This window comes from Uloborus diversus, chromosome 5 (assembly GCF_026930045.1).
Source record: "Uloborus diversus isolate 005 chromosome 5, Udiv.v.3.1, whole genome shotgun sequence".
Lineage (NCBI taxonomy): Eukaryota > Metazoa > Arthropoda > Arachnida > Araneae > Uloboridae > Uloborus > Uloborus diversus.
The window spans coordinates 160,177,386-160,204,770 of record NC_072735.1 but is presented as its reverse complement, the minus strand read 5'-3'; the positions used below and the strand labels follow the sequence as shown (position 1 = coordinate 160,204,770).

General features: G+C 34.4%; 1 protein-coding gene across 1 annotated transcript in view; it reads left to right on the top strand.

Moving 5' to 3' along the window:
* Positions 1 to 27,385, top strand: part of LOC129222278 (cysteine dioxygenase type 1-like) — a 40,016-nt gene that overhangs the window by 7,381 nt on the left and 5,250 nt on the right. The window contains exons 2-4 of the mRNA XM_054856760.1: positions 13,226 to 13,343; positions 16,184 to 16,307; positions 18,253 to 18,422. Of these exons, the coding sequence (XP_054712735.1) occupies positions 13,226 to 13,343; positions 16,184 to 16,307; positions 18,253 to 18,422 (412 nt within the window). The remainder of the gene's footprint in view (positions 1 to 13,225; positions 13,344 to 16,183; positions 16,308 to 18,252; positions 18,423 to 27,385) is intronic.

Sequence of the window (27,385 nt, the reverse complement as noted above, 5' to 3'; positions counted from 1 at the left end):
GAGTTTAAATTGCTGTATTGGAGCTATGTTATTACTAAGACGTTACGTGTACATCGTCAGAGATGTGCATAAAAATTTTATGGCCCGTCACCCAATACGGGACTTAAGACTTTTACGGGCCTCTTCCATATTGTTTGCCCCTACGTCCCAACACATATATCACCCCTTATTTCACAAATCTCGGGCCGCCTCAGGTTCAGACCAGCGCCGGGTCAAGGAGTCGGAGGCCCTTAGGCATTAGAAGTGATGGGGCCCCCTAGAGTCATCGCGAAGCCAGAAAACAGGGGCGGGGACTTGTAGCGTCTAAATTTTTCATACCCAACGCGCAACACATATATTTTTATTGAATACAAACAAGGAAGGAGCACCCCCCCCCCTTTTTTTTGAAGAAAATATAACTTTTTTTTTTTTTGTATTTGCAACTTTGATATTTCTCCGGGGCACCTCAGGACCTCGGGGCCCCTAGGCTACTGCCTACATTGCCTATTTGGTAATCAGGCCCTGGCTCAGACCCAGGCCAACAGTGTCCCTTCTTCCCCCCCCCCCTGTGCACAACCTTGCACAACACAGACAAAGCGAGGATAAAAAGGAGGTGTGGAAAATTTCTTCTGATCTTCAGAAATAATTTAATTTTTATTAATTTTTTAAAAATAAATAAAAGAGTTGTTCTATCGAGTGCATTATACCGACAGTGAAACATTGGAACTATTTTTTTTTCTTCGTCGAAGAAAATTTCATTGCTTCGCCATTATTCTAGGGAAATATGAAGTGCGTCATTAAACGAAAGAACGTTTTGAAATCGTACTTTAACTATGATCGCCTTATAGTTAATACAAAGTACCCCTTGCCTTTACCTGCGGCCCCCAGTTCGTCCCCCACCACTGTGCTATCCGAATCGAAAAAAATTCTGTAAAAATATTTCAATATTAACACCATAAAAGCTAATTTTAGTTTGTATATGATGTCATTGCATATTACGGTTAGGTTTCAATCTTCATGCATTGTACTTAATTTTATAAAAGCGTTGCACACAATGTTCGCAACATTTATTAGTTTAATGACTTTCAGATAAACAATCAAAACTTCGTCTTTATTTAGTCCTGCTGGTTTTAAATGCTGTGCATTCAGACGTGAGTAATCTAAATAAATACTCCCTTAGAACTTCCCGATTCTTTAATCATTTGAGTTTTCATCTGTTTAAATATGAAAGGCTTATTTTGTTTGATTTAAGTTTCGTTCTATGAGTCAAACAGGTGCTTAAAACACCTGTTTGTCAAACTCAAGATCTAATAAAAGTTTCATCAGCTCTAGCTTGAATTTCTGGAATCTTTTTGAGAAGGATGTTGTTTTGTACGTTTTTTCCGTCTGTTATTAAGCGAAAAACCGGTCTGCACTTAACGAGCCACGACTCTGGTTCGGGGGAAAGCGAGGTCCCTTCGAACTAAATTGAGGGGTTGCGTTGTTTTGGAATGTAGAACGAACCTCTTCTCATTTTCGAGAAAATACAGGGGGAAAATCTCTTCTAGAAGGGAAAATTTCGTCATCATTTGTATTGCAGGAGATATTAAGGTTTTGAAAATTAGTCATGCTAAATCAAAGCGTTGAAAAAACGCGCCGGTATCAAGCCGGTATGAGCTTGGACTATAGGGCCGAGGGGGTTGGAGCATGACCAACTTGTATTGTTTTTATTCATTTCGATTTTTGAAGCATTAAATTTTTAATATGGCTGTTGTTTTTGCTTGTTTACTTTTCTATTTTATTTATTTTATACGAACAAGTGAAAATCTAGGAGTACCGGTTAGAATTTGCAGAGTACCGATGCCAGTTCGCTGGATCAGTTGTAAATCACTGGATTAAAAATATAAGAAAATCATTTTTAATACTTAAAATTGATAAAGATAAGTTTGAGGTTTTTTTATCCTTATTCTGCGTTTCTTCATTACGTGATATGTAACAATTTTCTAATGGGTTAAATTTGTTATAAAAATAATTTTTTGCTAAAAGTAATAGAATATATTGCAAAAAAAATCTGCTAAAAGTAGCTCAAAATAAATAGAAAGTCGAATGTTTACATTGCAGTTTTTTAATGACTAACGGTTCAAGCAATTATTGTTCTGTTATTAACCATTTCATCTCTATCTAATCGTTTTATTTTATTTATTTTTTTTTTTCTTTCTCTATCTCTCTCATTTTTTTTTCAAGCATTCAAAGCATTTTACTTTATTTTTAATCGCTATCTCTAAGCAGATTACAAGTTTAAGAAAAAAAATTCTGAAAAAAAAAAAAAAAAAACGCCCTGTTCAATATTACCTTTTTGGTTTTACTATTTATTTTTATTTTTTTTTTAGTGTTGCAAATACGTAGCAAAATTTATTCTAATAACTGCTAGACCAAAAAACCATGCTTTGGAGTCGGATTCGGACAGATTTTGGGGAAAAAGAAGCGTGAGTCGAAAGTTGAAAGTTTCAACAAGAGTCAGAGTCGGATTCGACCATTTTCCCCTAAAGTCCAGCAACTCCGCCAGTGCTTCCAAAGCCAGAGTCGGACTGTATTTGGGGGTTAAGGAACCGAAGTCGAGGGCTCTAAAATTCCCGGAGTCGGAGTCAGTCATTTTAACTCCGACTCCGCAACGCTGAAAAAAAACTCCCGGTTGATATTCAAACAACTTTCACGCAACGCCGACGGATAGCAAAGAACCATGCAGGTAACTGTAAAAACTTCCCGCTAAAATATATGTAACCATTAAAAGTACAGAAGTAATCCAGTACTTTCTGTACGGACTACTAAGGTATTTTTGCATAGTTACTCTCATTTTTTTGTGTCTTACAAATAGATTAAAATTTTCTTACCCAACATAACTAGGGCTCGCATTAAAAGTTTTAGTACAGTAGGACGGATGTTTCTGGCAAATTCAAGTTTTTTCTATCAAGGATTGCAACCAGGTTTTGAAACATAGCTATTTTCATTTTTTGAAACGTTCTTTTATTTTTGTCTTTTTGAATTTCTATGATCTATAATTGATCAGGCCATGTTTCTAAATGTTGTAGTTTTGCATAAATTTTGTTTATTTATACTAAATATCACACAAAAAACTTTAATAGCCATTCCATAATGCTAAAGCAATTAGAAAAAAATATATCCACAGCTAACACTAAAAAAGATACAGAAATAAAAACAAATGCAAAAAATATCTCGTCGGAGAAAAAAAAAGACAGAGAAACACGGTATTTTATGCGAGAAAAAAAAAGTAGACGATAACATTTATTACCAGAGGTGGAAAAGTATTTTTCTGAATGCTCTTAATTTTCGTGAATTTACATCAGTTATTTTTGAATAAATTTGTTGGAGTAAATTGGTTCATAAAAGTTGCATCTGGATTTTGGTTGAAATGATTTTACCAAATACTTAGTGATTTTTGCACATTTTACAATCATCAACTGAATGGTCAAATGGTACAACAATGTATGTTTTTTTTTTTTTTTCCAAAATTGGTTTTTCGGTGAAAAATGTTGGTTGGTTTGTGAAAAAAAAAAAAAAAAACAACATTTGAATTTATCTTTGATCTTTTAGAGGAAAATGTTTATTACAGTAGAGCAACGTTGGATGTGACATTTTCTTGGCAGTTTTTTCATTTTTAATAGAACTCTCAGAAAAAACGCTTTACTGTAAAATCTATATTTTGTAATATCCAACGTTGTTCCAGCCCAGGGGCGGACTGGCCGACCGGCCCATCAGTCAATGCGCCCTCGATGCTGAACACCTTTTTTAATTTAAAAAGTTTTTTTTAAATTTATTTATTTTTTAAATATTTTGACGCAATTTCCTCTCTTTTTTTTGCGCTCACAAACCTGTACGACTTCTCTTCGTTTTTTTTCCCTTTAAACTCGTTTCTCTATGTACCTTTTTTTTTCCTTTTCTCTTTTGTCCGCACCTTTTTTTTAATTACACCTTTTTTTACACTTTTTTTTTTTTTTTTTTGCGCTTTTTGGAAGCCAAGGTTGACACCCTTTTGCGGGACCCAGTCCGCCCCTGTTCCAGCCAACCATTCAACTTGTTTTTTAATCTAGTGGTTTTCAGATGATATTTAATCGCCCTTTTGTTTTCCTTTTAATCGCAATGTAGCCGGTGGAGACCGATAGTCTTCCCTCTTCAATTCTTCCCAGTAAAATCTGAATTCCTAGGAATTGTTGATGTTGCTCTTTTGATTAATCACACTACATCATGATTTTTCCTGCAACAGCATACTGCAATTGCATCAGTCGCCCCACTTCCCATCAGACCATGTTTACCGATCCTCAGATGATTTCTTCCTTGACCTTCCGAATGAAGAAATAAGAGAGAGAGAGGCACCATAAGAAAGTTCTAGTTGTACCCAGTGACCTCTATGAGGCGCGCGTGTTTCAGTCAATGAACTGTCTTACAGACCACTAACTGTAAACATATTTTTTATCCCCAGTTTCCTTACATTACGCAAAAATTAAATTGAATGCGTAGCAATCTGAACTGATCGATAAAAAAAGAGGAAATATGACGTACTTCGTAACATAGTGTCCCACATTTGCACCGTACATGGCCAATGAAAACTAATCAGTCAATTTCTTCCCTTTTCCAGCACAAAAAAAGTAAAAATTAAAATTTGAAACAAAATGTGCAAATTTTTAAACTTTGCTGCTCATTTTTTAGCACAAAAAGGGAGGAAAAAACTGATTCAAATTCCAGGGTGGAGGCGTCAATTTATTATTTTTTTTTCCATTTCAGTACAAAAAAAACGTTAATTAAAGTTTAAAAAACAAAATTCCGTAATTTTTCAGGTATGAGCTTATAAAAACGTTAAGCATGTTCCCAACCTCCCCCCCCCCCCAAAAAAAAACATTCAGATTTCAAACTCGTAGAAAGAAAAATTTTAGAGGTTATTTTCACTTGTTCCTTTCAATTTCCTCTTTTTCCTGCGAAAATGTTTCGAGCCAAATAAGCGTGATTAGCAAAAAATTTAGCTCTTCCTTCTAATTTCAAAAATCTGCAGAAAATTTGTAGATTCGTGCAATATTTGAAGATACCTGCAAAAAACCACTAGAATTAGAGAATTATTGAAAAATTGCGACAACCCTAAGATTTGATCAATTCTGCTTCGATAACTATACGATCGGACTTGTAAATTTTTTATATACGTTTTTATGTATAGCTTATGAGGAAAGTCGATGAGAGTAGGATAATTAACCTAAGTTTGTTTTTGCACTCTCACTTTCTGGCACAAAAGAAAAAAAAGAGTTACGATTTATGAATTGAGGAATTAAAGTAAAAGAGGACCACATTTCATTTGCTTATATTTAAATGAAGGTGCTTTGAATTTGTTGTTCTTAAATGTTTTTGTCAACTTTGTTTATCTCTGATACGTAGACGACTTCCTATCCGCGGAGGTTTAAACAACTCCATTTGTTAAAATAGGGTTAAAGAAAATCCTTATACTTTGCATTAACGATTATTATTGGCGCTGTGAGAATATAATCTTTTCTTCTCTTTCAACCCTAACATAAAAAAGCTCCTCGAAGGTCAAGTATTAAGTTACTAGAGCGACACTATACTTTATCCATTCACTTATGTTTTTCACCCAATAAAAGCGTATACTATACTTGTGTAATTTTCATTTTGTGTCATCCTGAAATGTGTGTCTCATTGGTTCAAAAAGCACCAGAATTTGTACCATTGTATGCAACAACATAGCAAAAATTTCTTAAAATGAGCATTGTAGATGACATTTGCGTGATAGTTCACGTATCACCCGCTAACTTCGTTAAAAAAAGCATTTTGTTTTACTTTTAATTTCGCCATCGTATTGTTACTAATAAAACTTGTAGAGACGGATTGACAAGAATACTCGTTTCGATGAATATCAACAATTTTCGCTGCTATGAAAGGACCTTGATGGGCGAGTTGAGGGGAAAAAATATGCGTTAGCACAACAGACTAATGGAGATTTTAAAAAAGGAATCTTTTAAAAACTCATATTTTTTACAGCTAATCGATCAGTGATGTTTGGAAAGTTGCAAGCGTTTGAAGAACTGCAAGATTTTTCAAACGCTCGGCTGTAGCAGTTGAAATTCAAATTTTCGATATTGGAATTGAAAGGATTGCTGCATAAACGATTGCTCCAATTTCAAAGTTCTTAAAAAGTTTGCATTACTTGCTTGCTAAATTAATTTTAACGCGCAGTATTTCTTTAAAAAGTTAATTAAACCAGCGTGATGATAAAGAACAGTATGGAGATTATACAGCAATGACATCAATAAAGTTTCACGAACTATGAAAAACAGCTTGGCAAAATTTCCATGATAAATGAGAAAGCTAAAACGTTGAAAGAGAGAGGAAAAAGCCAATTTTCTCTGAGTAGTATGAATAGCAAAGAGGAAATTGAATATTAAGATACATTAACTGTAGAATGAAATCATTGTAGCTTCGGACAACTTTCCAACAGTTATTTTGAATCGTCAGTTTTAGATTTCTTTTTCTTCTTTTTCCATTGTTTTACTCCCCCCTCCCGCCCTAATCTCTTCGTATTAGAGAGTAATTTGACTAATCTATATATGTAAAAATAGATGTATGTTTGTGGGTATGTTCCTTATACAAATCCACAGTTTTCGTCGGATTTCTTCCAAATTTGGCACAAAGGTAAATTGTTGCACAGGAATTCATTAAAGCGGGTTTTTGGAATTTTAAAAACACCCAAAGAGGTCTAATTTCATATTTTGAGTCATAAAATTGCTCTTTTCTGCACGAACTAATTTTTGTATAGTTATGAATTTAGTCTAAACGAAAAACCGTAAAAAACTGCCCTAGATGAAGTTTCTTCAAAGATTGACTTTCATCGTTAAATTTGTGAACCTTGGTTCAAAGCAAATGATGAAAACGGTTATGAACATATAACCACCAGGAGCTATTTTAACTGCAATCAACACAAAACGTATCCTAAACGATGGCCGTCAATGCCGTTTAGCGATGAGCGTTGAAGCATGTTTGGCGAGAAAGCCGTAGATATAATAAATGATGCTGTAACGTCGTTTCTTAAACTGCGACCTACGAGGCCCCAGGGGTTCATTGATGCTACTCATGGTGCTACTTAATTTGAATGCTACCGTTGAATTATAATTTTTAAATATTGTTTAATTATAAAATCCACAACAGTAAGGTTTCGTGTAATTTTTGATCAGTGTTTATCCCGTTAATAGCAAGAAAATACAAACATGAGTAAGGTAATAGTATTGCATTCAATATTGACGTACAATCTTCGACTGTTTCAACATTAGACTACTTTTATTAAAACCACATCTATTTCATCCTTGCAACAGAAATTTTATTTAATGTTCTATGATCCTTATCAAACCAATTTCCAATTTTTAAATTTTCTTTATTTATCAATTTTTAAATATTCTTTTTAGACTATATTACGTCTTATTCGACGTAAATTATTGCTTGATTTACGTCGAATCTTTAAGTAATTCGGTTCAACTTCGGTATTTGTGAACTTTGGTTCAAAGCAAATGAAAATGGTTAACAACGTATAACCACCAGGAGATATTTTAAATGCAATCAACACAAAAAGTATCCTCAACAATGGCTGTTAATGTCCCTTAGCGACAAACGTATAGCATGTTTGACAAGAAAGCCGAACGAAAAAGAAATGCTGTCTTTCAGTAGTTATTAAATTGCACCCTGCAAAGACACAGGGATGCATTGAAATCAGTCTCGGTGGTTCTTCTTCAATTTGCTTGCGAATTTCGCTAATAAGTTTTCAAGTAATAATATCGTAACTGTAAACGAAATTTTGATCTGTATTTTCTATACATAAACAGCACAGAAAATACCAAAATGAGATAGGTATTATCGAAGTACAGTCTTCAACAGTTTTACAATTAGAATACTAAATTTATATTAAAACGACATCATTGCATCGGAAATATAATTTAGTATTGTATTATCCTTAAACAAATCAATATGTATATGCTATTTATACTATTCCATGATTTACCTAATTCAGTTCACCTATGTTTCACAGAAATCGCTCCAGGTTATCAGAGACCAGGGGTAAAAATACTAATATGGCTAATGAATTGCAAAATAATCATTTTTGTGCATAGTAGCGTAGATTGAATTTATCATTCAAGGGGGAGGGGGATATTCATGGGGTTAATTACATGTACATAAACTATCATACTAGGATTGCTAATGTATGGTAGGGTAAAAGGCTGTGCACCTTTAGACTCGAAACCACACAAAAATTTAATACGGCGGAATTCATAGTTTTAGAAGGATAAAAGTTTAAAGTTTGAAAAATGTAAAGAAATATTAATTTACATTTAAACTTTTAAAATGCATAAAAATGTCTCCATTTTTTACGTGAACAAATTTCTTAATCGTTTAAAATTTTACATTACTTTAATGCTCGAAGCAATAGTACACCTGAAGGAGCATCTTCGCTGACTAGCAATAATTTTAAACCAGTTAGCGGGCATGAGGCAACTTTTGACACGAAGAGATTGCTACTGAAATGGGCATGACGAAATATTACGCTACATTATTAAGTTTTTTCGTTTTAGTCTTCATCGTGAAATTAGTTGAGCAAAGCTCCATTTCCAGTTACAAGACTCTCAGTTCGATAACTTTTATTGTAAACAATCGAAAAATATTACTGTTTGTAACTACCATTAAGTAATTCAACCGTCATCAACCGGATATGGGGAACAGAATGAGTAACAAGCTTTTGTAAAACATAAACAAAAGAATTGTCTATTATACAGTTGTAAGTAGAAACAAGACGTTTTTTTTTCTTTCTTTTAATTTCTTGGCCTGCAAATAATAAAAAAAAAAAAATAAAATAAAATAAAAACGACGCGGATAGTGACTAAAATGTGCACGCCTATTTCTTTTTCTATAAGGCAGTTCAATTGACGGGTTTTATATAGTTCGTTCCATAAGTTCGCATCCACGTACTCCCTTTTTAATGCTTTATGTATCTTAAAATAATAACTGTAACTGTTTCTGTGGTAACTATTATTCAGTGGAACCATTCCTACCCCTAATGATGATTGTGTCTCTGCAAATTAAAATTTCGATATTCTCAAAGGAGTACTTCAGAGCAGCAAACTTAAATAAGTGCTCTTACTACCTGCATCAGTTTGAGTTATCATGTACAACATTTACGGCAAGTGTGAGGTTTTAAAAATTTGAAATAAAATTTTAATCCAGACAAATTTTGAATCGTTGCAAAACACCAATATTAATAATTTTACCTACGAACATAGAAATTCGACATAAATATAGGAAATAAAATGTAGTTGACGTACGTCTTTTTATGCAATTTACACTTATCTAATATTACTCCACGGCATATTACTAAATCGCCACGGAAAGGGCAAACAGACACATTTTGTGAAGTTATTTATACTAAGTGAACGTTTTCTACGGAATGTGCTTACATTCCTGAACACTTACAAAAAAATTATAAAATGAGTCTACCTAACACGTGAAACCTTGAAAGTAAAAACACCGTCAATTATCCGTAAAACGAAATGTTAACGGCTATTAGTAACAGAGACCGAATTCCTTATTTTCTGAACAGTGGACTATCTGTTTAGCTTTTGGGCCATTGAGGATGATTTTCATATCTGAAAATATTGTAACGGTGGCATATTTTGCATATATTTGTAACTGATAAAAGCAATTGAATTTATTCACGACTCTTTCTAGGAAAACACCCCATGATTTTTTTCCCAGAATAAAATGTATGTGAAGAGTACTATAGCGTGCTTTAATGTCTTGAGGTATACAAAACCGTCAAAGGCAGCACAACGGTTTTCGTATTCGAAGCACCACGCAAAAGGTTGTCCCACAAGATATGCAAGACAATAATTTGTCTCTGCATTAAGACATTGGATGTACCGCCCGTATGATTCAACCGCAGACAACGTGCCAGTGGACCCTGAAGAACCAAAGAATATCGTTGACAGAACCCCGATAACATGTCTCATGCTTTTTCGTTTTTACTTGATGCTATTTTCCTGAAAATGCTCAACTTTCTGTGCTATTTACAGTCTTTTGAAAATTTGAGCCTAGAGTGGTGTGAATGCAGTTTTTTACTCTCATTTAGATATAATTCATCCATTTAATTATCTAAATGATATGTTGCATTGAGAAGTACCCGGGCAACGCCGGGTAATAAGCTAGTTTCGAAAAATTTTTAAAGGTTCATCTTTCAAGCGATACGCTCGTTAGTGAAAACGTTTTGATTTTTGCAAACTAAACCACCAATATGCACTTAAAAAATATGAATAACTGAAGTGAAAGAGTTCTTAATGTGTTAGTACGTCTAATTGTTTTGTAATTATTCGTCTTCGTTGTCATTTCAGATTTCTGAATATAATTTATTTTTCTGAAATCTGATTAATTCTTTTTCGTTTAATAATTTTTCTAAGGTTGTCCAAAGTTTACCGTTCCGTTATTGATCATTAGGAAAAAAATTTAGTGAAATTTATAAGTTTTATACGCGTTTTCAAATAATTGTTTGAAAACAATAATATAATTCAACAATAAGAGCATAATAGCATTTTGATCGTAAAATTCAAAATGCTAAGGAAAACCTCAGTTAATTTCAATACTTAAACTTGTCATATGGGTCATTTTCTCTAAACTGCTAAATTCTTGTCCTTGCTCCAAAAATAACAAACTAATTAGTATAGAAATAAAACTGACGCTAGAATGCTTTAACAACATGTTTTTATGTTTGTAAAATAAGTTAAAACAAACACTCCATTATTATTATACATTTAAATAAATTTTTGATAGGATAAATGTCATTCCCCCTGTGTGTCCCTACCTCCATCTTAAAGCAAAATCAGCTCTAAAGATTCAGGAAGCCATGCATATTTGTACAGAAATTGTTGTTTAACTACTTAACAAGTGTTATGCAATGTTGTAAAATAGAAAAATAAAAACTTTTCAAGGTTTGCACTATTTAAAAAAAATAGTAAAAAATGTCCTTTGATTTTTTGTCATTCCCCTGTCGAGGAATGGAATGAACGTTTCTCACACCTGGTAATAGTTGTATTAACTCATAATTTAATCTTTGAATTCTGGTCTCATCATAGAAATAATCTTAATTAGTTCTTTTTGAATAAATACACGGTGTCGAGTATTATTCGGGTGATCTCAAGTTAAATCTTGATAAGTATTTTTAATGACTGTCATTACCCTGTCTTTGATAATTCATTTAATTTTGTAATAATCGCTCAATGAATGATTGACTTTTGTTTGTATAGAGTCCCCCCCCCTTACTTTAAGTGACATTGATATTTGTTGTTTGCAGTTATGACAATATATAAGTTAACTTTAATTTTTGTCATTCCCCTGTCGTCCTTCCCCTGTAAAATGTAAAGGAAACAAATAACCACAATAACTACTTTTTGGACACCACGACATTGGATCTTTTACAATTTCATAAAAGAATTGTTTCCTTTTCCTACATAAATTATAATATTGTCAGTAAAACACATTATTTCCTCTAAGTGTCATTCCCCTGGCACAGTGAATGCCATTCCTTGCCCTGTCCAAATTGCGCTGTTTAGGGAAAATGACCCATATAATTGTAAAAAATTGCATTTTAAGGGAAATAAGAAGCTCAATTGTTCAAGCTTGCAACTGAAGTTTTCAGTTGCCGAGAGAAAATCCCTTATATTTTTATTCCCTAATAAATTTTTCTTTCATTTTTGCTCATTAACTAATATGTCGTTTAAATCTTGGTATACATGTCATATAAACAAAGGAGGAAAAATAATTTTCAATAAAAAGAACTAGTTATATTATTTTTTAACCGCCTTGTGTTTTTTTTTTTAATTATATTTATAAATTTAATTTTTATATCCAGTGCGAGCAATTGATTGATAAAGCATTCATGCAACTATTGAACATGATGTAGCACATTTTTAATATGCGATTGAAACTATTGAAAGGTTTAATAAATAAATTCTACTCACAAATAAATAGTCATAGTCACATCGCAGATCAGTAGTATAAAGAACCGTCCCGTATTACTCCACTTACATTCCCAGATATAATTATGATTAAAAACGAACTTAAATATGCTTGCAATGTAGCATTAATAAATATTTATATTTCTGGGGTGCACTGCTTCCATTTTTTTCTTCACTATATCAAAAAGTGATAAACAATAGAACCGATGCATCACCAGAAATAATTATGGTGCCCTCCCAGTTTCGCCGACACGAAGTATCCTTCCGATTTTTTTGTTATTTTTCAATGTTAACTTATTTATTGATATAGTTAAGGTTGGAGGAGATTTAACATGTCGGCGAAACTGGGATAAACTATTAAAATATACACATTAATGCTATTTTATAAGCATACAAAAGTTCATTTTAATCATAGTTATATCTGGGAATGCAAGTTGAATAATACGAAATGGTTCTTTACTGAAGATCTGCAATAAGACTGACTATGGAAAATGCAATGCATCTGCTATTTTCAATATTTTTTAAAACATGAAAATTGTTCCGGATATAGGACTCATAAGAGTGTGTCCTATACTTTGATCTTATGCCAAAAAATAAGTGAAAAAAAATGGCAGAACAACACCTAGAAAAAAAGAACGGTTTTAACGATTTTAAAGATATTTTAGGGTACTAAGCCCGTCGAGTCTTCGAATTTGCTCCAAAAAATCATGATTTTCAACTTTGCACTTCTCTATACCCTTTGAAAAGTGCTAATGGCTAATATAATGCCCCCTTTCCCTCCAAATAAAAACAATTACTATGAAACTAAAAAACTGAAGAAAAAGGGGGGGGGGGGCATTTCTGAAAAGTGAGACGTGATGGAGGAAAATGGTGTCCATATTTGGATCCAGTAAGTCATTTTACACAAGAATTATGTCAGAAACATTTTGAAGTTTTTTTTTTTTTTTTAATTTACTGCTCAGTGTTCTTTGTTTAGAAATGATGGGCAGTTTTTTTATATTTTTAATGTCAACTCAATGTAATTTTGTAACAAAACATTTTTTTATCATAACGAATGGTGAGTTTGCTTATTAAAGGTTTTTTTTTTTTTTTTGCTAATCACATAAATAGTTGAATTTGATGGACTTAATTTAAATTGTAATGTTAAGATGACTATAATCTTTAATCCAAATGAACATAGTCCTTACAATGAATTATTTTTCCAGATATACCCGGAATCTCGTGGATGAAGGCAATGGCAAGTACAATTTGATGCTTCTAGCTTGGGCTGAAGGTCAAGGCAGCAGCATCCACGACCACGCCAACAGCCATTGTTTCATGAAGGTAAATAGATCAATTTCTTAGTTTATCTCTCTTTCTTTTCAAATAAACATTCTAATCGATAATATAAAGAAAATATTTAGATTAGGGCGAGTTCTGCATAAAGAAAAGAATATTCAAAGAAACCGCCGATGGCGGCGAGGTCAAGGTTGGCAACTAGTACTATCAGTAAAAAATGTTGCCCCTACCAGTTTGAATAATGCTTGCCTGGGACAAGAAATTCTGATTTTTTTTATTTTTTTTCCAATGCGGCTGTATAAGAGACTCGCCTGAAGAGGCGTCTGGGCCATAACCAGACCTAGTGCGCTCCCCTACAATGCATCAGTCTTTTATGTGTCATCATTAAGGAGCTAATGCATGACACAGTAGTTTTTGACGCCCAGTTTCCACCAGATGGAGGCACCTGGGCTATCTTTGATGCGAAATTGCACTAGGAATTTTAACATTGCCTAGGGAATTCTAAGCCGAACGAATAGGGATTTTTCACATGCCGCATAATCATACGACATAGGTGTTGATGATTTTCTGCATCTCGAAAATCTACCGACTGGCCACTCAGGTCAGAACCCGGGTCCACAGGCGCAGAAGGCCAGGGCCTAACCATCACGCCACCAGCTGGTTGAAAATTCTGAATTTAATACAGTGAATTGTACAGTAGAACCTCATTTATCCAGAGTAACCGGATCTAATGATAATCCGGATAAACGAAAATCGTGATACTTCTGCTAGAGTGGAAAATAAGCCAAGCCGGTATGAGCAGACTTATGTTTTATTACAGCAAAAACATTGCTTTGTAGTAAAATTACATAGGATTGTTTCACATTAATCCTCACTTTATCATTTATATCAGTGATGCCCAACCTACGACCCGCGGGCCAGATGTTACCCGCGTAGGCGATCCATGTGGCCCGTCGTTATGCTCAACGTTACAAATCGAAAAATATATTCCGGAACCTTCGAAAACAACCTTCATTCGGTGCTATGAATTATTGGTTGCAAAATTGATGCCAAATAGTTAGACATTCGTTTCTGAAAAACAGATGGAAATTTCGTATCAATAAAATAAGCATGTAGTATTTAAAAGAACAATTCATGGTTTGTAATTGTCTTTCCTTTTCTGCGTTTTCCCATGGAATCTATAATATTTTTGAAATATATTTTAATTTTATATGTGTTCTGGCTCTCGAGATTCCGCTTAGTATTAAGGCCGGTACTCGGGTAAAAAATTGTTGGGCACACTTATTTCTATTGTTCAATCATACACTATTATTTATAGTTCAGCTGCAGTGGTGTTTGTTGGATAGTAGTAATTTATTGTTGCTATAGTTGCAGATTTAATCAGCATAAAAATCAAATGCTTGCAGCACTTATAGTTTAACTATCACAATTTAAAATTATTATTTGCGAGAATATCAAGTTTATTGTGAACTCTACAAATTTGATCCGAATTAATCGCAGATCCGGATAAACGGGGACCAGATAAACAAGATTCTACTGTCCTGTATCATAAATGTACATTTTTAACGATATTAAAATACAGATGAATTGTGCTATCGTTAAAAGTTGTTACGCCCCGCTACTTGAATAAGGCCTCTGCACACGAGGTGGTTAGTGGAATCAATTTTTCGATAAATTTGTCTGTCTAGTTGACTGGCGTTTTTCGTTGTTTTCACACGACGCCAGTTAGTTGAATCAACTTTTCTTCTAATGAGCCAAACTTATTCCAGTAGCTGTTCCACAACACTGCTAAAACTGAACCGAGATAACTCTTAACTGGTTTACGCGTGTAAAAAGCAAAAGCTTGGCTATGTCCCGATGATTTGAATCAACTAAAATGTTGATCACACTCATCGGGTTGAGAATGGTAGTGGCACAGTTGACGGTCATATGAAGGATGACAGGCGATTCCTTCACTTTTATACCTAATGATACTTCCTTATAACCACCCGTTCGAAAGTTGCTTCATAAGTTTCCTCGTGTAAAGGAGGCTTAATGCTCAACTGCAGCAACCAATTCTGAAATTTGAAAAATAATAAAACAAGGAAAAGAAAACGTAAAACTTCCGTTTTCTAGTTGCTTGAAGGATAACAAAATGTTTTCGATTCCTCCGCGTAGCGCAATGCCATAACGCAATTTGTAGTATATTTGCAAGAGTGGCACTAAGAAAAAATTTTCATGAATAAGATAAGCATTCAAACTTTCAAATTTTTAACAACAATAGGTTAGATATTTCTGGGTAAATGTAATTTTCTTTTTGAAAAAGGAATTCTTAGTAAAATTAATAAATTTACACAGAGAGTTTCAATACATAATTTATAATAAAATGTTCAAAAAATCATACATTTAAAATGGGAATTATTTAAGTAATCTTTTTTCTTTTTACTAGCACTTAATGTTCACAAGGCTATTGTTGTAGTTTTCCTAGTCATTACAAAAAAAAAGAAAAAGTATTTTCCAAATCCCCGAATACCAGTAACAATGCAATCACGCAAGAAATTCACAACAGACGTTTTCTATATCCCGTTGATATGGTGGTCTGAATTGAAAACATTTGATATTTGAGGCAGTGAGAAGCGAATGGATGTAAGTGGACATTTTAAAGTTTCGAGTAAATCGCGTTTAAAGTTCAGATCAGAGGTAGGCTTTCATTATTTTTTTTAAATCATGCTATACAGCTGCACCTACTAGGGCTACTAGTACTATCTCTCTCCCAAAGCAGAGGAGAGGTTCTCGTACCATTTTTACTGGTCATCTCCAAATTTTTAATTTTATCACTTACATCCCTTTGCTCCTCACTGCCTCATTTGAAAAATCATAGAGGATAATTTTTCTGTTCTCTTCAGATGTTAGACGGATCGTTGCGAGAAGTACGTTTCGCTTGGCCCACCGAAGAAGATGAAGAAGAGAAAGAAATGCAAAGAATCGGCGAAACGCTCTTGCACACCAACGAAGTTACATACATGAATGGTGAGTAAAACTAGAATCCGATACAAAAACCAGCTGATGTGTGCATCACATTTCCTTATTCCAATTTAAGGATCTTCCTTTTACTCCAATTTAATGTCATTTCCCCATTATTGGCAATTTTAATGTGATTCAATTGTTTACTCTCTAAATATCACCAACAGTGGCCAAATTGAAACCAAATTTTAAAAAAAGAAAAAAAAATCGCCAAATTTGTCGCCAAGTTGGCGACAAAACTTAGCGACCAAAAGCCTGGCCATATATCGCCAAGTGTCCAACAAATTATAACACCACTTGAGTTTACATCGAAATTAACAATGAGTTCCCCCCAAAAAGGGGCAAAAGACCCCTTTTGGAAACACCCGAATGCAACCAAAAGGGGAGGTGCACAGCTAGGAACAACCAAATTGCAACTTTCTAGGACATACCGTTCTTGAGTTATGCGACATACATGCACACATACGCACATACATACGTGCATACAGACGTCACGAGAAAACTCGTTGTAAGTAACTCGGGAATCGTCAAAATGGATATTTCGCGTGTCTATACGTTCTTTAGGCACTTATCCATGTGTGGTCGAGTCGAAAAAAAAAACTCAACATTAATTCGGGGGTGAGAAAAATGGAAATTAATTTTGGTTTTTGAGTGAAAATGTTTTCGCGAACACAATACTTCCTTTTTTGTAAAAATAAGTTAAAAAAAAACACACACACATTTTACATCTTCAAATGTTAAGATGGCGTACGTAATACATTTACCATGGAATGACACGAATAGTGTAGAAATGGAAAAAGTCAAAACAATCGAAAGATTATCTTGAGACATATTTTTGACGCAAATATTCGCCCTTGTTCGCCTGTTATCGAGTTATAAGGTTTAATGAGTTTGCTAAAATTTCAAGAGAACCGCCAAATTTAATGACTTGGCGAGAAATCGATCACACAATTTGCCGAGTCTGCATTCATTTATAAATCGTGTGAGGATGTCTTCCATTACTCACTGAAACTCGCTAAATTTTAAGAGGGTCATTGATCTTCATTAAGGACTAATAAATTGACTAGGACCTGCCTAGCTGGGCCAAGGGCCTGTTGCTGGTCGCCACATTTGTATTTGTATTTGAATGAGACTCTGCTTAACCCTAGAGAAGTCGCGTTTTCTTTTGTTACGCTAGTTTACGCTCTTCGGTCTTTTCCCCGCCGTAGCGATCCGTGAGACGAAAGCAGAAGAAAGGAAGTGCCAGGGAGAAAATAACACCTGACTAGGATGACGCGCTATTGGTCTAAACGACTAACATACATTTCCAAAAGCTATGCAGCCTTGAAATACCGAAGAAAATTCTCAGAACTAAGTGTGTGGGCTGGGGAGAGTCTGACCTTCAGTTACACAGATGGGCCCCATTATTAGAAAAAGGGGTGGTGGGATAGAGCGAAATGTCTGACAACGGAGGGGGGAGATCGACCGAATCGCGATTTCTCTAGGGTTAATTTAGAGACTAACATACATCTACAAAGGCTGACATCCCTAAAAACTAATAGATAAGGTCCATTTCCGCCTGTAAACCGGATGCTTGCCTTTCCATACAATCCGTGATCAGACAGCACTTGAATGTTTTATGCAGAAATGAAATTTAGCGATTTGACAAAAACTGCACAGCAAAACGAAAAATTGATGACTTATTTTTCTTCTTGTAAATTTATATTTTTGATGCAATATAATAAAATTCAATGAACTGTTTTAACTTAGTTCTTGCGGAATCTCAAACAATTGAAATTCATCATTTGTGATAATTGCAGTAAGCATGTAAGTAAAACTGTAGTACAAGTGCATTCATCGTAAAGCAAGTACTATTATGTTACAGAATTGTTGAAACTTCTCAGTTTTGCGTAATTGTAGATGATTTGAAAATTTTGATTCTCATAATTTTTATATTTCATTGTTCCTCTAGACAGTTTAGGTTTACATCGTGTTGAAAATCCGAGCCATACTCAGACTGCTTGTAGTCTGCATTTGTACAGTCCCGCCTTTGATACCGTCCTGCTCTTTGATCAGCGAACAGGCCACAAAACCCGTGGAAAAGTCACTTTCTGGAGCAAATATGGTGAAAGAACTGAATTTGTGAGTAGTGAAATGCTTAACTTCATTTCAAACTTTTCTGTTTAGTAATAATTTTTATTTACTTGCTCTGTCGTTGGCATAGAGCATGACCCTACTAGATGGCGCTGACGCTTTCGGGGCTTGACAATTTATGACTTTTCTATGTTTACCGATGCACTTATGATTTGCTCTGTGCATCTACCAATCAATGACAAGTTTCAAAGTTAGTTTATGTTTGATTGGACGTCACCCATTTTGACCGCAATAGACGCTAAACGGAACCCTTGCATCCACCAATCAATGGTAACGTAAGGAAAACAGGGGTTCCCTATAGCGCCCTCTTTGCGGCCATGAGTTTCACTGATTGTCACGGCCTGTAAGCGTAAGCGAAATTTAGTGGGGCCATGCATTGAGCAGGGAAAATAAACTTATTTTGTTACTTTCTTGGCTGTATGGTTGTTTGTCGGTGGGGCAAGCTTTTTAATTATTGTAAAAATAATAATAGTAATTATAAAATCATTTATCAACAAAGTCCACAAATTATTTTCAAGGTTGAACCTAAGCAAGCTTAGATTGGTGGGTTTTGGGCACTTGAATCTTTTCAATCATTGGGTCCTTGAGACTTTCTTTGATTCAATTCATCAGTTTAAAATCGTTTTAAAAGCTTTTTTCACGATATAATTGCTTACATATAATTTTGGGAGCGAGACTGTGGGCAGTATAAAGGTAAAGAAATGCAAAATAACGAGCTGCACGTCATTTCACTTGATAATATTAAAGCTTGTTTTAATTTTTTAGACTATACTTATAATTTCTTTTGAGAAATACAGCTAAAATCTTTTAACATGATGACGATTAGTTCAAAATTTCTGCTAAAACGAACTTTGCATTTAAGTTTGGCGTAATACGTGCATAAAAATATTTCGGGTAAAATGAGCAAAAAATTTCGGACCAAAACGTTTTCGAAATTTTTTTTTCACTAACTTATGTGGTTGTAAAAAGCCCAAAACCATACAAGATAAAAGATGCATATGTCGAATGCTTTTGAATAGAGAATAAAACCCATGCATCTGTTTAACTTTTAGTTTTTCAGTTTTCTTAGAAATAAAACTGTATGTCAATTACCACATGCCTCCATACTGTTAATTATAATTCTTCTCCACAAATGTTAAATAAAAGCTTAAAATTTTAAGAAGTAACTTATATTTTTGGAAATGTTAGTAATTCAATTAAAGTTAGTTTTCGTAATTATAAATAATACCAGATTCCCTTTTAAATGTAGATATATATTTCCTTATTTTTTTCACAAATTCACTTATTCACAGTCGTTACGAATAACTGCTAATGCGAAAAAATTCTAGATTTTTGCCGTTTCGTATTGACAGAGAACAACTTCAAACTAGGTCAAAACATCATCCATTGAGGGTGTATGTATTGCGTTATTTATTTAGATCATAATGTTCCAGAAATTCTTTCGACTACTTTAACTGTTATCTTTGACGAATTCCTATTGAAGTGAAAATTCGAGAAAAATTATTTGTCAATTGCTGCATCTTTGAGTACCGCTGATGATGTTCGAGAAAAATCGACATCTTCCAGTTGACGATTACGTCCATTCAAAGAGCCACTCAACGATGAATTCGAGGAAAATTGAAGGCTTGCATTAAAAGCTATTTGTGCTGCTTGCATACAATAAGTCTCTCGATAGGTCACTATAGTGTTAAGGATTTTATTTAATCGTGTTCGTGCTGCTTTCAAGAAGCATTATCGCGGCTGTTAATACAATTATATGTTATTTAAGATGTGTGTTAAGTTTGTTTGAATCCATATAATAAGTTCTTATAAAGAGTTCAAATAACAAGTTTTTCAACTTTCAATTCCGATATAAAACCTAATCAAATGTATTTAAATCTTAGTCTATTATAATATCCCACTTTGATTTTTTGCTAAATAGTTTTATGATTGCACTAAAAAGGCTATTTGATTAACATCTTTTGTTATGCTTTCGATCCATTAAAAGAAGTTCTCAATCCTTAATATGTATGCCAAATTTCTTGCCGATTTTCAGCAAAATCGTGTTTTTGACCAATCTTCATATATATAATAGCCAATTCACTGATCGAGTAACGCTCCTGACGTAATCAACAATGGAACTCGCGCCACAGCATGATAATTTGATAATATTTTTGGTAATGTTTGACATGCAGGGAAATGCTTTATTTTGACAAGGCTGAACTGGATCCGGTCCTTAACTGTTTTACTGGTAAAACTGTCATTTTAGGAGAATGACAAAACGAAAAAGTGGTCAACAATGAACGCTATCTACTGGCGTTTAGAGCTAATCCACTGGAGTTAGAGTTATAATTTCAACCATCAAAATATCACCAAACAGGCAATGGCTTCGTTCAAATGTAAAAGAGTAGAAGTAATCTTCGTCCGTCATACCTTGACGGGCGATTTTCTAGTATTTTAAGTAAAATACTTAAGGGGGTCCGGGACACAAAAATCGTCAAAATTTGCATTTTTTTTTTTTTTTTTATCATTTAAAAATTACTCCGTTTTTCTGCTTAAAATTACGTTTGAATCGTGTTTCTATCCTTATTAGAACAAAAGATATAAATCATTTTGTTGCGCGTACCTAACTAATGTGTATTGAACTTTAAACGCGTTTTTCCCCATGATGCAATTTTTCCCGATTTCTTGCATTCAAACTCTTATAAGCCAGGAACCAATGAAGATAAAGTAATGAAATTTGGAGCATGTCTTTTTCAAACAGTTTTCTTTAATTTTTATTCGGCGAGTTTGAAGAAAACGTTTACTGCAAAAAAAAATTTAAAAAAAAAGTATCTTTGAATTTTCCGAAATTTCTCTTCAAATATTTTTTTTTTACTGAATCAATATTTTTAAAATCGGCGAATAAAAATTAAAGCTTAGACATTTGTGCATACTTTTTTGAAAAAAAATTGAAAATTGACCAACAATATTTTGAGTTATAGCAATTTAAAGCAATCCCATTATAAAAAAAAAAAAAAAAACTAAATTTAAATTAAAAAAATATTTTTTCATATTTATGGTGTGGTTTTGCTTATTATTTAGATGGTGAATCAGTGTAAAAAAATTCAAAAGTCTAAAATATATAATAAAAAAAAATCAAGATGTGTCCCGGACCCCCTTAATTAACGTTGGCAGAGAAAAAAGTAGTGGAAGCGAAAGAATGATCAAAACGAAACGTTACTCTAGATCAGTGGTGAGATTGATTTAGTGATAATAATTTTAATATGAGGTGCGGCCCTGGGGAAGGAAAATGTTGGGCACCACTGCTCTAGATAGCAAAATAATTCCTTGCATTTTTCGGTTTTTATACTGTTAGTCGTCCGTAAAAATAATCGCTTTTAGAATGAACTTAGACGCTTCAGACAAATTTTATTTTATGCTAATGAAATCCGGGCTTTCGCCTGCTATAAAAATTAAATAGTGCAAAGACCTTTTTTGCACCTATATTAGTAAATGCAAGCGAAAAGTTAGCACATAATTAAAATCATAAACAGTTGAATTTTAGCTTTACGCCACCATGATTCGAATTAATGTTTTGGCCTAATTTCATGAAACTCGTAGAAAGTGTTGGATACGTGCGAAACTCAGATAGACATACGAACAGTTATACTGTTTTATCAGCAGCAAAAAAAATGGGTTTTAACAATTTTAACCCACGTTGATTTAAAAACAGTTTTGACAATTAAGTTATTTTACACTAACTTATATAACATTACAAAAAACTTCTACTAACCTGCCGTGCTAAGCGCAAAAGTGCTATCTGAAGCTGAGTTTAAAACGAGAAATTCTCGTTTAAAGTAGTGAACCTCCATATGTTTGATTCAGATGAAACTTTTTCAGAATTTTCTTTAAAATATTTCCCACTGAGAAATGACCATAAAACATTTTGTTTGGGTAAAATATGTGACAAAGAATCACCTGGTGACAACTACTCAAGTTTGACAAAAAGTGCAGATACGACTTATGCGCTTAGCACGGCAGTAAAGCCCAAAAACTAATATAGTAGGGTGGTTCAAAAAAACTTTTTTTCAGCTAGAGTCCAGGACACCCCCTATTTTTTTTGAGCAATCACGATTGCTTATTGTTCTCATTTGACCGTTTTTGGTGTCCGTGCCTTTTTCAACTTGGACCAGAAGCCTTTGCAGCACCACCGCCCACTGCTCGCGGCGCGGCGCGGCTGCTCCGGTTTTGAGCTATCCGCTTCTCCTGGTCGGAGGCGTCCATGTCCTAAACACACGCACGTTCACACACATACACACACACAACTTCACACACATACCCTCACACGACTTCACACACATACCCTCACACACGCCTACGTGCATACACACAAATCTACGCACACACACAACTATGCACACGTAACCGCCCAGGAGGAGAGGCAGGCTTGGGGGGGGGGAACAGGAGCCGTTTCTAGAAACAATAACTCCAATGAGTAGGGCCCTGTCTCAGTTCGTGATTGCGAAAGACATAATTTGAATTAAAAATTTCAGAATTCAAATTATTTTTTTTTTTTTTTTGAGCAATCACGATTGCTTATTGCTTTCATTTGACTGTCCTTGACGTTACGGTTCCTTTTTCGCTTGGACCAGGGCTGCAGCACCACCGTCCACCGGCGGCGGCGCGGCTGGTCCTGAGCACTGTCCCCCGAAATCCACTTTTGCTGGGCGGTGGCGTCCATGTCCTAATACACACGCATGGTCATATACACTCCCCTACGTGCGCACGCCTTTACACACATACACACGCCTACGTGCACACACGTAAGCCTACACACACAACTATACACACGTAACCACCCAGGAGGAGGGACATGCTTGGGGGGGGGGGGAGCCGTTTCTAGAAACAAAAACTCTAATCAGTAGAGTCTTGTCGCAACTCGTGATTGCGAAAAACATAATTTGAATTCAAAGTTTCGGAATTCAAATTAAAATTAATTGGGGTAAGTAGGTCACAGATCTTTTCTTTGATTTTTTTTGAGCAATCACGATTGCTTATTGCTTTCATTTGACTGTTTTTGGGCGTGCTATCATTTTTCCCACCGGCGCGGCGCCACCCTCTGCCAGCACCACCCGTCGCGTCGGCCGGCTTCACGATGCTGCTCCTCTAGCGAAAACCGTCTCCAGGTTGCGTCCATATCCTACACACACACGCACCAACACACACACAAAACACATACACAAACACCATCATACACACACATACCCCTACACACATACACAAACACATACACACACACGCATGCATACAGACACCTACACCTACACACAAATACACACAACTGCCCACACATTCATGCCTGCACACAGACACATAAACACATATGCTTACACACACACACACATACACATACCCCCCCCCCCACACACACACATACAAACACACACTCGTGATTGCGAAAAACATAATTTGAATTCAAGATGACAAAATTCAAATTAATTTTTTCTTTTTTTTTTTTTTTTTTTTTTTTTTTTTGAGCAACCACGATTGCTCATTGTTCTCACTTGACTGTTTTAGGCGTTCCTTTGATTTTTCCCACCGCCAAACAGTGGGGCAGCCTAATGTTAATTTTGGACATTGGGCAGAAAATTAAACCATTTAGTTTTGCATTTTTACTGTTGTATTGATAAACTAAGAACATATTCCCACTAATCTTACTAGTTTTTAACATTATTACCCGAAGATAATACCTTGAATTCGAAGAATTAACTAGCTACTTCGTAAGAAGACAATTTAGTAAACAATAGATAACTTGTTTAAGAACTGTTCAAATTTAATAGTGTGATGTGCTGGGCTTTATGCACTCCTAATAAATGAGAAAAACACCCAAAAACGTTTCTTAGAAAATATGAAAATTTTGGAGATAATTTTCAAAGCATTTTGAATGTATTTTTGAATTACGAAAATCGCTAACAAACGCTAACAAAACTATTATATCCCAAGCATTATAGAGAGTTTCATCTTTCATAATCCGGTTTCAGTTTTTGCCTAAACCTGCCTATTCAAAAGATATTGAAAATTAAAGATAAGTAAATATTTTACTACGAGGACGACGAAACGAATACGAAATGAACGTTGCACGAAACGTATTATTTACGTTGGTTTTTTCACTTCAATCAAGTAAACATGTTTACAGTTTGCTTACTTTTTATTGCAAATTTTTTCAATTAAGTACTTCGAGGAATCAGTTTCATTGTGTCATTTGTCGACTGTGAGACAAAATCATATGAGATGCTTAGAAGCATGGTTTCGTTTGCTTATTTCGGGGACTACAAAAATTGGTACCATTTTGAGTTATAAGTGACAGCAGACGAAAAAGACACAATAATCTCCCAAAAATACTTCTCATAAATTGTATGTACACAATAAAACCCATCATATTTTATAGGCATATTTTGAAAAGATCAAAATATTATACATGTACATCAAGAAAAGTGTTTTTCTTCAAAAAGCAAACGTTTGTCCTTAATAAACATCTAATTTCTTTTATTACATTCTATATTAGGAGAACTTACAGCAAGCTATTTACTTTTTGGAGCATTAAAAGCTATTTACTTTTGATTTTAGTCCAGCAAGTTGTCTAAAAAACAGAAGTAAACACTTTTTAATTTAAATATCCATTTAATACTTCACCAGATTTATCCAAAATAAATTCTGAAGGAATTATCAAGAATAAAAGATGAAATTTAAAAATTTCATCTTTTATTCTGAAGTATCATCGTCAGAATCCCCGAGTTCAGCTATCCAATATCCGAAAGTAATCAGTGACGCTTCGGATGAATTGCATTTAACTATGGTGGATGGCAAAATTTGCAACTACTTAACGGAAACTACTTCCTCGATGCGTTGTTATATTTGCGACACGTTACCTAAAGAAATGAATAATTTAAGTGTGGTGAACAAAAAAGAAATTAAAGAAGACCATTTTCGTTTTGGTTTATCACCTCTGCATTGTTGGATACGTTGTTTTGAATGCCTCATACACATTGCTTATAGGCTTGACTTCAAGGAGTGGAGTGCGAAGTCACCTGTCCACAAAGAATTGTTACAACAAAGAAAGGCAAGAATACAAAACGACTTTAAATCTAAGCTGGGGTTGATGGTAGATTATGTAAAACAAAGCCATGGAACATCCAAAGACGGAAATACGTCACGAAAGTTCTTTGCGAATGCAGAATTATCAGCTTCCATAACCGGAATAAATCTAGACATGATAAAACGATTTTCAACGATTTTGCAAGTTATTTCATCTGGATTCACGATTAAATTTAAAAAATTTGAAATATATATGAAAGAGACAACTCAGATGTATGTGAATTTATATGGTTGGTATTTTATGCCCGTTACAGTGCATAAATTACTTATACATGGACCCGAAATAGCTAAGTATGCTATAGTACCAATCGGTCAACTCTCCGAAGACGCTCAAGAGACAAACCATAAGTATTTTCGATCGTATAGGGAATTGCCTTCAAGGAAAACGTCCAGAATAGATAACAATAGAGACGTTTCTAATAATTTATTAATCAATTCTGATCCTCTTATCTCAAATTTGCGTCCAAAGATTTGCAGTTTGCACCACGAAATGTCACAACAAGTGAAGAATTTGCTTGAAGATAATGGAATGGAAATTGGCTAAAATACTGTTACATATTTCTTTAAAAATTGTTTTTAAATGTAATTAAATATTTTATTTTGCACTAATGACTTAGTATTTGATTATCTTTACATTTTAAATAACAAAATATTATCACATTTTTAAGTAGAAATTGGTTTTACTGAAATGTCCAAGCTCTCCGTACACTTGCCCCACTGTGCGCCACCCTCCGCACCATCACCCGTCGACGGGCTCCTCACGATGCCGCTCCTATAGCGAAAGCCGTCTCCTGGTTGCATCCATGTCCTACACACACGCGCATACATACACAACTGCACACGCACACACAAACACATACACACACAGACACATACACACATACAAACACATATACACACGCATACATACAGACACCCACACATACACACACAAAAACATGCACACACACACATACACACAACTATCCACACATCCATGCCTGCACACAGACACAAACACATATGCCTACACACACCATACACATACCCCCCCCCCACACACATTCATACACACATACACATAACCCGTACACACATACACATAACCCGTACACACTAACACATACCCCCACACACAAACACACACGCCTACATACACACACTCGTGATTGCGATAAACATAATTTGAATTCAAGATGTCAAAATTCAAATTAATTTTTCTTTTTTTCTTTAGCGAATAAAAATAGCTTTATTAATGCAACAATAAGAAAGAAAAATCGTAATAGATTGTCGTCTGCGTATTTACACTTACTAATAATATTATGCTGTAAAAGTTTTAGCTTCTTACTCAAATTTTAAGACGATGCTCAAAGATCCCTTAATTTAACATTAGCCGTATCATAGAAAATGCCATAAATTGAGAAATATTTAATTTCCCCAGCTGTTCTTTTGTAAATAATTGTTTTATTGCAATGTATATGCATATTTCTAATGTATATTATAATATGTGGCATTGTTTTTTCAGTTCGATGTATTTTTTAACCCCATCCCCATACTATTGAAGTTTGGGGGAGGGAGTTGAGCACCCTCTTTCATTTCAAATAGGAAGCTGAAATTCTTCCAGTACATTGCTATCCACAAGTCTAAAAATATTGAGGGGTGTCCCGGTATCTATGAGACACTTTTTTTCCCATGTATTTTTGAAGCACTTTAACTAATAGAAGTCTTTAGTTGTCTCGTCAGAGTTCAGTAGAAATAATTTCTGATCGTCACTTTATTTTACTCAAAGTTCTAAACGAAAAAAAAATATATAATATATAATTTTTAAAAAAATATATATTTTACTAGTTGCGTTG